This window comes from Danio rerio, chromosome 20 (assembly GCF_052040795.2).
Source record: "Danio rerio strain M-AB ecotype USA chromosome 20, GRCz13ab, whole genome shotgun sequence".
Classification (NCBI taxonomy): domain Eukaryota; kingdom Metazoa; phylum Chordata; class Actinopteri; order Cypriniformes; family Danionidae; genus Danio; species Danio rerio.
This window is the reverse complement of record NC_141040.1, coordinates 42213202-42225329: the sequence shown is the minus strand read 5'-3', so window position 1 is coordinate 42225329 and position 12128 is coordinate 42213202. Positions and strand designations below refer to the sequence as shown.

Here is a 12128-nt window from a genome sequence, read left to right as displayed (position 1 = left end):
GGCAGTGGCGCAATAGGTAGTGCTGTCGCCTAACAGCAAGAAGGTCACTGGTTCGAGCCTCGGCTCAGTTGGCGTTTCTGTGTGGAGTTTGCATGTTCTCCCTGCGTTCGCGTGGGTTTCCTCCGGGTGCTCCTGTTTCCCCCACAGTCCAAAGATATGCGGTACAGGTGAATTGAGTAGACTAAATTGTCCGTATTGTATGAGTGTGTGTGAATGTGTGTGTGGATGTTACCCAGTGATGGGTTGCGGCTGGAAGGGCATCCGCTGCGTAAAAACTTGCTGGATAAGTTGGCGGTTCATTCCGCTGTGGCGACCCCGGATTAGTAAAGGGACTAAGCCGTCAAGAAAATGAATGAATGAATTACCCTAACCTGCCTAATTAGCCTAGTTAAGCCTTTAAAAGTCACTTTAAGCTGTATAGAAGTGTCCTATTCATTAATAAAAATTAATATTATTTACTGTCATCATGGCAAAGACTAATAATTCAGGGGGGCTATTTTGACTTCAACTATATATATATATATATATATATATATATATATATATATATATATATATATATATATATATATATATATATATATATATATATAAAATACCAAATAAAAAAATAAAAAACATACCTTAATATGTATTTACTATACAATCCCTCACAAAAAAAAAAAAAAAAAACATTTGCATCACTCAACTGTTATTTCGCAAGACTGTAGCCTATATCTTGGTCTGGGGAAGTGATATAAAATTTCTATGTCATCTGTCGAGCCCTCTGGACCAAACATATTCACTCCCTACAATTTGGAATCTTAATTAATATGCATCGAGTATAATCAGAATTGCATCTGGAGAACATTTAGTTTGTTAAGGACCGGCTGACAGGAATCCCTCTCCCTGCCTTAATTAATTTTTAGTGTAAAGGCTGTCAATAATTAAAGCAATAATTTCTGCTGGCAAGGGCTTTAATCAGTATAATGGTTCATTAATGGCTAGATCCCATCTGCCCACTGCTTATGCGGGCAATAACCTTCACATAAACCTTTAAGCATAGTTGCTTTCTGTACAACATGTCCTTGAATCACAGCAAATGTGTAATTTAATTAATTTATATAAAGTTTGTGGAAAAAAGTCAGGGACAAATTACCTTTTTTTGCAACTACGGTTAGTTTAAAATGTTATTTAAATGTATTAATTTAAAAAATATTTATACTGTTTTTGACATTTTAATAAACTTGACATTCAGCTAGCTAACAAGAAATATGTCTAATTTTCCACTTAATTAAGACTACTGATTAAAAGCTATATTTTTAGACGTATATATTATAAAATATATATAGACTTATTCAAAAACAACTTTTAAAAAGTGACAAAACACAACAAAAACACAAGAAAACAGCATTTTTAACAAAGTATTTTAAGAATTGTACAATATTTTAAGATATTCTGTATACATGACAAAACGTACAGCTATAATTGTCAAGAAAAAAAATATTTGATGAACTAAAATAACTAAGACTACTGATTAAAAGCTATATAAACAGACACACACACACACACACACACACACACACACACACACACACACACACACACACACACACACACACACACACACACACTAAGGGTGTCATGAGCCTCCAAATCCTTGATTCGATTACATTTTCGAATCTTAAGTCACGATTCGATTCGATTTTCGATTATGAATAATTGATTAATTAATAACAAATTAATTATTTGTAGCCTACCATTTAAACTACCTGACCTGCATAGTCTTTGTTTTACCCATAAACAAACCATACAGTAAATAAATAAAGGTAAGTTACACACATAATTACCATATCTATCTATTAAATTAATCAATCTATTAAAGAAACATTGGCTAGAATTCTGCATTTTAGGCTTAAATTATAGAGAGACATATGTTATATATAGCAGATGAACCGAGACTCCATCAGATCGCGAAGCAGATCAATGTTGATCATTTCCGCACTAACAGCTCGAAAGAAAGAACAAAACAACTGGCCTAACACAACATATTATAAGATTAAAAAAACCGAGATCAGGCAGGATAAACAGCTCTCGGTAATATTTCAGCATGCTTTTACTTTCGCATTTTCCGGTAAGAATGACATCTGGCCCTGGTCATCATTCTCTCTTCATATAGCCGTATATATGGCTATTACACGATCATAATACACTGTGATATAGCCTGGGTCGTTAGTTCGTTGCATTTTCTCACTACAATCGATCCGCTTAATAGGAAAGAGATCGTCTCATTCAGCCGATCTTGGACTGATTGATTTGGCGCGGATGCGAGCGCAACTGCTGGATATATGCCAAACAAACTGCGCTAACGGGGAAAACAAGACAGATTCCGAAACAAACGTCTATGTGTGAAAGCACTGTAAGATTGTGTTTGCACACAATTGACAGACAGTAGCAGCACGCAGCTCTGGCTCGATCTGGCACGCAACAAGGCAGCACTGTACACTGACCCGAGCGTCTCGCACGCTGGCTCCGGGCCATCGAGCAGTCCTTATTGTCGAGCCCTAAAAGTTTAAGCCCTGTCGACGGGTCTCCTGCGTCTGCACAGTTTAACAAGCACTTCAACAAGCCTGTTTTTCCCGCTTGGCAAGCGGGAACATTGGGGGCGTGGCCGCATCAACGATTCTATTTTTTGATTCGATAATCGAAATTGAGCATAAATTTGTGAAACCCTTAACACACACACACAAACACACACACACACACGTACAAATACATTTATATACACAACAGGTCTGGATCTTGCTTCTGTTTGGCTGATCACCGTGATTTTCTTCTAGTAACAGTACTCATACCACCTCTTCACCCTTGACCTTTGTGTATTACTCCACCCACATACAGCAACAAGCAGAGGACACTCTACAGTTTGACATATTCCTGCTGTTGGCAACATAATATACTTTTGAAGCTTTGTTAGTTGAGAATGTAGTTGTTTATATTGCAACTATGCAGCTTATTTATAAGGATAGTGGCTATTTTAAATATTTATCATTTCTGAGAGACAGTTAGTCAGTGGCCATTAGCTTTCTATACTGATGTTATCTATCCACAAGATGGTGACAAGACTGCATAATACGCCTTTAGAAGATTAAAACAGCGTAATTTTTAACTACAGCTGATCAAATCATTATTACACTGGTAAGTGATATTTTAAGTCGATCTCTCTCTCTTTTGTATGTTGTAGTGCTGTATTTATACCATATAATTGTAGTGTATTGAGTGTGAGATGGGACTCACATATCAGTAATGTGTGTTCTGTGGGCAGAAAGAAAGAAGAAAAGCCCGCATGTGTTTAGCGTTTTTCCTTATCTTATACGCTGCTTTTTGGGGGGTTAATTATTGTGATATCCCAATTGCAACAGTGAAATGCTGTAGACTGTAATAGACTGCAAAAGTGTAAGGAGATATCTCTGTAGATTGATAGGATCACATGCGGTTAAGCAATATAATCTTAACATGTGAGCAAAATCACCTGATTTGTCATCACTTTAGATATTATGCTAGAGAATCATTCAAACACTAGCTCTAAAGTGACGGTGGTGAATTAGTAGCGGCTTCTGCTGTTCTGATGTCAGCTGCAGATGAAAAGCAGAATAAAGTAGTTCCTAATAGAAAAGGGTTTGATTTTTCTTTTTATACACGATTATGCCATCGAACTGTTGTATAAATGCAATATCACACGAGAAGCAGTGCGATGTGACATCACTGGTGGGACGCTACAGCCACATCGCATTGCTACTTATGTGATATTGCACATACATACATACATACATACATACATACATACATACATACATACATACATACATATATATATATATATATATATATATATATATATATATATATATATATATATGAATATATAAAATGTCAAAACACAACAAAATATCTTAAAAACTAATACAAATGACAAAAACACAGCAATGTGATTAAACCAGTAATTTTAAAATGTATTTTTACAGCTATTTTAAGATGTATATATGGCAAACTAAACTTTCAGCTGTAGCTGCCAAGAAAGAAAATACATAAAATAACTAAAACAAAAGTCTACTGATTAAAAGCTATATAGACATATTAAAAAATAACTAATAAATTTGAAAAAAAAAAAACACAACAAAATTACTGAACTTTTTAACTTTATAGTATGTTTTACTGTATTTTAATATACACTGTAACCTCCTAATTTTAACCTTTAAATTTTTTAACCAAGCAACTAATTCTAATTTTTAACTTAAAGTAAAATACAGTAACTAGTGATTTAAGGCTATTAAGGCTATATAGACATTCAGATACAACTAATAAAATAAAAAAACACAGCAACATGACTCAAAATATAGCAAAATTGACGAAAACACAACAATATGTCTAAGAATTTAAAGTGTTAAATATAATGTAAGAAAAACTTACTGTAATTTTTAGCTTTCTACAAAAGAACATTGAACAAAATGACTTAAATCTAATAAAAAAGAATACAAAAACACAACAAAATGACTAAAACTAACTTAATATTTAAATTAAAACTAAAGTCAAAGATAAAACCTACCTAAAAACAAATACACCAATACAAACATAACTCTGTTTACAAGAGAATAAATCCCTTTGGTTAAAGAAGAGCTTGTTAAAATGCATTATGAATACAGTGCATTTCTTTGGATTCTGCTCTTACACCGGTCGATAAGCAATACATTTAGAAATACATACACACCCTGAATGAGCAGCCGACGATGCATGAAGCTCTAAGAGAAATCCACCTTGCACCTTTCAGATATTGATTTCCCAGGAACAACAGGCTTTGGAGTGTGATAGCTAAGCCCTGGAGTCCTGCATTAATCATAAATTCAGAGGTAAACTTAATACAATGCAGAACTTGAAAAATAAAACTTCTATTCTGACAGAACATAATGCTCTGCAGAACATCTGGTCTCCAGTGTTAAATAAACATGAATGAGAAATTGCTGTCCTGGTAATATAATCCTGTCTATGGTGATGTTCACAATTTCCGTGTTTGAGATTGACAACCGCATTATCTTACAGAATGTGAAAGTGGATCTCGAAATGTCCCTTTAAGACTGGAATATGGTCTATATACTGTAAAATTTAAACACTTTTTATATTTCATTTTTAACACTTTTAAAAACAACAGGTCCAAAATAATCATCCAAAGGTCCAAAGTCATTTCCAAGCAATATAATAAATAACCACTTTAGGTTTGTCAAAGAACCTTTTAGAATTTTTTTTTAAAAGAAAATTTTAATAATCTCCAAAACAATTTTACACATTAAATAACCTTGCATCTATTGGAAAAGCTTTATTGATGTTAAAGGCTCTTAATGGGAACTATAAATGCCCATAAAGAACCCTTTATTTTAAGTGAAATCTTTATTCTAGATGTTTTATAGGTTATTGCGACCATTGTTATTAACAGTTATGTTTAAATTAATAACAAAAATTAAAAAAAAACTATTTCACACTCCTCTGCGATGCCTTTAGGTCAATCGTTATGTCTGTTTTTTGTCATTATTATTCTGCATGATCTTTTCTATTTGAATATAGCAGCCAAAGGTAGCAAAAATGGACAGTATGTGACGCATTTATGATGTTATAATGATAAAGTCAAGTAAAGCAATGGAATATGTTTCTTATTTTTGTGACTGGATCTGTTCTTTAATAAACTAAAGCAGTAGCAATAGTAAAAAAAAAAAAAGAATAATTAAATATACAGTTGAAGTCAGAATAATTAGCCCCCCTGATTTATTAGACCCCTGTTTATTTTTTCCCCAATTTCTGTTTAACGGAGGGAAGGTTTTTTTTTAACACATTTCTAAACATAATAGTTTTAATAACTCATTTCTAATAACTGATTTATTTTATCTTAGCCATGATGACAGTAAATAATATTTGACTAGATATTTCAAGACACTTCTATACAGCTTAAGTGACATTTAAAGGCTTAACTAGGGTAATTAGGTTAACTAGAAAGATTAGGGTAATTAGGTTACTGTATGTAATTTAATGTAAGATAATGGTTTGTTCTGTATAGTGTATAGTGTCAAATAGTACTTTCTCTCGAAGAAAAAATTATCAGACATACTGTGAAAATTTCCTTGCCCTGTTAAACATAATTTAGAAAATATTTTAAAAAGAAAAAATAATTCAAAGGGGGCTAATAATTCTGACTTCAACTGTATATATAAAGACCATAAATTCAACATCTCTTACTTACCAAAAACCAGGAGAAAATATACCCGCAATGGAACAGAGCCAGTTACATTTAGATAAGATATCATTTAAAAGTTAAAATTTGTACTAAATTTGTACTTTTTACTATGTAAACATCTTTTAAAAACTTTTCTCATATACCAACTGTTTTTCACGTACTGTACAATAGTGTATGAAAATATAAGCTGATTCTGATTCAGTATATAATTCCATTCCTAACAGTTTTGCTGAAAATGTAGTGTACTGAAATGTACTCATATGGAGTTATATTCAGAATTATTAGCCCTCCAGTAAAGTTTTTTTCTTTTTCAAATATTGGTCAAATGATGTTTAAGAAAGCAAGGAGTTTTTCCACAGTAATTCCTATAATATTTTTCTTCTAAAGAAAGTCTTATTTTGTTTTATTCTGGCTAGAATAAAAGCAGTTTATAATTTTTTTAAAACAATTTTTAAGGTCAAAATTATTTGCCTCTTAAGAAATATTTGTCAATAGTCTACAGAACAAACCATCGTTATACAATGACTTGCCTAAATGCCCTAACTTAAATCTTTAAATTGCACTTTAAGCTGAAGTTCTAGTATCTTCAAAATTATCTAGTAAAATAATATTCACTGTCATCATGGCAAAGATAAAATAAATCAGTTATTAGAAACGAGTTATTTTCATTATTATTGGAAATGTCCTGCGCTTCATTCTTTTTGGTCTCAGCTGGCTCATGACCATTTTTGTTAGGAAAAGATGTAGAACTGAGTCTAGTATGCTTTTTTTCTTAACGCTTTTTATAACATGTTCTTCTAAATGCAACAAAAGAACTTACTCTTAGCTGCCTTCACAGCTGCTAAGAAAATGTTGGTCTGCCGCTGAATCCCTCTTCATGATGAGTAGACATCAATGGGGCCTATCTTTGCTGGACATTATTTGTATGGAGCTTTTAACAGTGCGCACACATGGAGCTCGGTCAAAAACTGTTAAGTCCTGGATTTTATCTTTTGATACTGTCATTGTTTTGCTTTTACCTTCTACTGGACAGCTTTTCTTTTTATATGTACTTTATGTATCTCATGATGTAATAGTTATTTATTTTTTCTTAACTTCTACTCTTTATTTGGCTTAACATTATTCTTTTTTATATACACAGCAATTTTTTACCTTCTGTTATTAGAACAAGTCTAACTGGGTGGGGGGTGGCGATTCGAGGTTGTTTTACGATATAGTCATATGCTGTATGCTTTCTAGATTAAACAAAATCTGAAATAATAAAAGAAAATGTTTACAAAAAAAACTATTATGTTTAGAAATGTGTTTTCGTTAAATAAAAGTTGAAACAATATCTTGAATGCCACTGTATTTATGACTTAAATAACACACTGAGAACTGCAGTGTGAACACAACTTTAATGTCCTAAAGGCCTGCTTTCATTCTCCTCTACAAATGCCATCATTCCATGTAATGTGAAGAGACACGCATTTGTGGCTGGGAAAACTGAATGCCACAGCCTCACATTGTAGGACAGTGTCACTGTGACAACAGCGGACCTTTCAGAGCCCTTCCATGGCACTGTAACCCTAGCCAATTAAAAATCCCATTTCATCCTCAATAACGCTTTATTCTGGATGGCTGAACTCAGCCTCCTCTGGTTTACACTGTCTATGGAGTAGGTGCATACTGACTGCTCAAATGAGGCTCCGGTTCTTCTATCTGAGCTCGCCAGCTGGGTAAAGAGAAAGCAGAAGCGATTATCATCAGCTAAAGTTAATGGAACCAGCACAGCTGAACAGGGAATACTCCGAGTGGGAATTAGGATGACAGCTGAGTTTAAACATAGTTAACCTTTAACAGTTTTGTGAGCCAAGATGTCTCATTCAGTTAGTTACACAACAACAACATTCATCAGTGCTGAACCTGAAAAAAATAAAGAGCCAACATAAAAAGTTGCTGTCCAAACAAAAATCAAAGTTGATAAAATAATAATTGTTTGTAAACTACATGCCTTTGACCTAATAACTTCACTGTAAAAACATGTCCGTTAATTAGCAGGTTCCATATTTTCTGTTTATTCACAGTTATGAATAGTATTATGGGATGTTGATGACAAAAAGTCAACTGTGCATTTTATCAAAGTGACTATTACTAAAGTTTTAGTGGTTGGAAACTATTTATTGCATAATAAACAATATATAGAGAATTAAGTCTGTAAAATAACAGAAAAATACTGTCAGTTTATTAAAAGGTTTTTGTACCATAATTTACAAACAATATATTACATCAAACTATTAACAGAGTCAATAAAAGTTTTTTTTTTTTCAAACTTTTCAACGTCAAAAGTCGTTGGAGGAAGGATCTAGGTCCCACAATGCAATTTAAAAGCACAAATAAATAAAAATCTAAAAAGTATGAATCAGAAAATATGGACAATTTTTAATTTTAGGATATTTTATAGTTCTGACAATTGTTGTTTTCAAATGTTGTTTTCAATCAAATCAAATCAAATAAAGCTGTAATAGATTATGTTTTTATCTGTCCTGATAATGTTCATTCATTCTTTCATTTTCCTTCAGTTAAGTCCCTTATCTATCAGGGTTGGCCACAGCAGAACGAACTATCAACTATTCCAGCATATGTTTTACGCAGCGAATGCCCTTCCAGCCACAACCCAATGTATGTATGGATGTACTGTATGTATGTATGAATGAATGTATGTATGTATGTATGTATATGTATGTATGCATGTATGCATTTATTTATTTAGACATGCACAAAAAAAATCAGTGTAACAATATAAAAAACACATTTAGAACAAGAATCAACTGATAACTATTTAAGATCACAGTGGAGCCGCAAAATACTAATTCATTTCTAATTAGTCTTTATCCATTGTTCATAGGCTTTACCAAGTGACTTTTTTTAAATAATTAAACTATAAAACAAATTGCGTGATCTTTTATATATTTTAAAGGACTGAAAACATGGAATATTTTATACTGTCCTATTGTCATTTTCTGTGAACAAATGATCTAAATAATAATATTCCTAAAACACAATATCAGCAGTTTATGAAATCAAACACAAATTAACATTTTATTCAAAACACATAAATGAATGTCAAAATTCTAAATACTGATAATAAAGTTGAAGAGATTTCTTTTTTCCCAAACTCGCTGGAAATTTGCGGCTTGGGCTACATTTCTGCAAAAGGTAAAATACTCCGTTTCAGGTTTTTTTTTTTTTTTTTAAATCTGAAAAACTTTATTTACATGTCCTTCTTGTACTTTCCACAAGAAGGCAGAGCTTGTCAGATTAAACCCTGACTGACTTAAACCCATAGAGTTCATATAGTTTTACCTTGATTTTACATTACTTTTATCTCTTTTGTGAAACCGGGCTTCACTGGACTCGAACCCAAGCTTTCTGCATCACAAGTACAGTTGTAATGGCAAATGTATTCAATTACATCATAGACACCATTAAGTTGTTTTGCAACATTTATTTGTTGTTGTGCACAAAAAAATGTATGAAAACAATCCTCTATTCATTGATTAAATGTCTTTACATATCAGTGTGAAAAGAAACAATAGTTGTAAGCGACATACTGCTCCACAGAGTTAATGTTACCTAGAAACTGCAATATGTTTTTAGGTTTTTACACAAATATAGGCTGAAGCACGTACTCCCTTTGAGCTTGTGTTGATTTTTTTCTAGAGTTGTATAAAGTTCATGACTTACAGTACAAGCAATCTTTTAGAAGTACACTGAAAAAAAAAACGATTCATTGGATTTACAAAATCTTTTCAAGGTAAGTGGTTGCAAACAATTTATATGGGCTGAATTTTAACAAAAAGTCTTGATTCGCACGCATTAAATAACTGCTTCATGCTGTTTTTATTTTTATATTCTTCGGTGATACAAAAACACAAACGTTTAGGCAAAACGCCTTACTCATTGTGTGACACTATCCTCTCACTCCACCCTTTTATCCCACAGTCAATCACATTAGGTCATTGGTTAGACAACCTTTCGATAATTAAAAAACAATCTCATTTTCATTTCATTATTCCATGATTAACCAATGACTATTTATCATCATATTTAAAACACTATTTCACAGAAAAATAGCATATCAATTATCATATTTTGCTTATGTCTACATCAATATAATGAAACAGTCTAACACATTAAAAAATACATTTGGCGGCCACTCGATAATTAAAGACAATCTCACCTTCACCTCAACACACATAACTAACCATATAAGAAATATTTACCCTTACCTTGGAAAACATTTCACAGGAAAATAGCATATTTACACCAATACAATGAAATTCCAACAGTCCAAAACATTCAAAAATACATTTGTTATACTGTGTCAATTAGCTAGAAAAGATCTAGCTGAAAGATCAGAAAAGATCTCCAAACATGCTGTTTTAAATTGTAAAAAAACAGTTTTTGAAACACATGAACACAGCAGAAGTCAATGATTCATTTGAATTATTTAGCCTGACATGTTTATTGTTAGAAAATATTGTACAAAGGGGAAAATGATTTAGTTTTTTACCCAGACATTTAAAAAGAATACATTTTAGAGCAGTACACTGCAAAAAATGCTTTTCTTGCTTAGATTTTTTTGTCTTGTTTCTAGTCTAAATATCTAACATTTCTTATATCAAGAAGCATTTTCTAGACAAGCAAAACATATTGTCTTGTTTTGAGAAATAAAATGCCAATATAAAGTGAGTTTTTCCTTAAAACAAGCAAAATAATCTGCCAATGGGGTAAGCAAATTAATCTTATTTTTTCTTTTGACGTAAGATTATTTTGCTTACCCCATTGGCAGATTATTTTGCTTGTTTTAAGGAAAGACTCACCTATTTTTGGCATATTATTTCTGATAACAAGACTATATGTTTTTCTTGTCTAGAAAATGCTTCTTGATTTAGAAATTGTAAGATATTTGGACTAGAAACAAGACAAAAAATCTAAGTAAGAAAAGCATTTTTTGCAGTGTAATCATAATACCGTGAAACCGTGATGTTTATATCCAAGGTTATCATACCGTCAGAATCTTATACCGGCCCATGTCTATTACCTACAGTCTCTGTTTCATTTCAATAAATCATAATCAACCACTTGAGAAATATTTTTAAAAATAGCATATCAATTATCATCATTCATTTATTCATGTGTACATCAATACAGTGAAATTCCGACAGTCTAAAAACATTTAAAAAACATTTTCATCTCATTATTTGTATCACTACATCTTCAAAATCCATGATTCGTAATATTATAGCTAAACAACAAACTGTTAAAAAACACAGAAATGTTCAACTCCTCATTCATTCCTTTTGGTGTAAGTGATCTTAATTTATGAATCCAGAACGCTTCTCTTTGTAATTATCTTTAATTCAGATTACCTCCTCTATGTGACGCAAACACTTCTTCGATTCCTATGCATTCTAGTTGTTTAACGCCAAAATCTATAAAGTGTCTTGCTACTGCCAAAGTTATATCATGTTGTTGTATACTTGATTTATGTTTGTTAATTCGCAACTTCAACTGGCTTGAAGAATGCATATTTTTTGGCACTTACATTTTAACATGCAGACCACATTACGAATAGAGCAGGTTATACAGCTTTTTATTTTAATATTTTTACCTGTTGCTGGATTCAAAAATTCGTTACACTTTATCAAATTCTGACATGCGACACAATTTCTGCATGGAAAACAACCTTTTATGAAAGTGGATTTCTTATTTCTAACTGTATTGGAATAAATAATCATATCTGACAAATTTCAGGATCTTTTAAAAGGTAAATAAAAGATTATATTGAAATGTATTATTTACAGATTCGTCAGAAGATAATATA

The 12128-nt window shown here is 32.0% G+C and overlaps 1 protein-coding gene across 2 annotated transcripts in view; it reads right to left on the bottom strand.

Annotated features, from left to right (window-relative positions):
- LOC147832293 (uncharacterized) overlaps nt 1–12128 on the bottom strand; it is a 112122-nt gene that overhangs the window by 25813 nt on the left and 74181 nt on the right. The window contains exon 3 of one of the 2 annotated variants that reach the window (XM_087298592.1): nt 4748–4863. The exons of the other annotated variant lie outside the window; for it this stretch is intronic. Within the exon in view, the coding sequence (XP_087154718.1) occupies nt 4748–4863 (116 nt within the window). The remainder of the gene's footprint in view (nt 1–4747; nt 4864–12128) is intronic. 2 annotated transcript variants of the gene reach the window in all.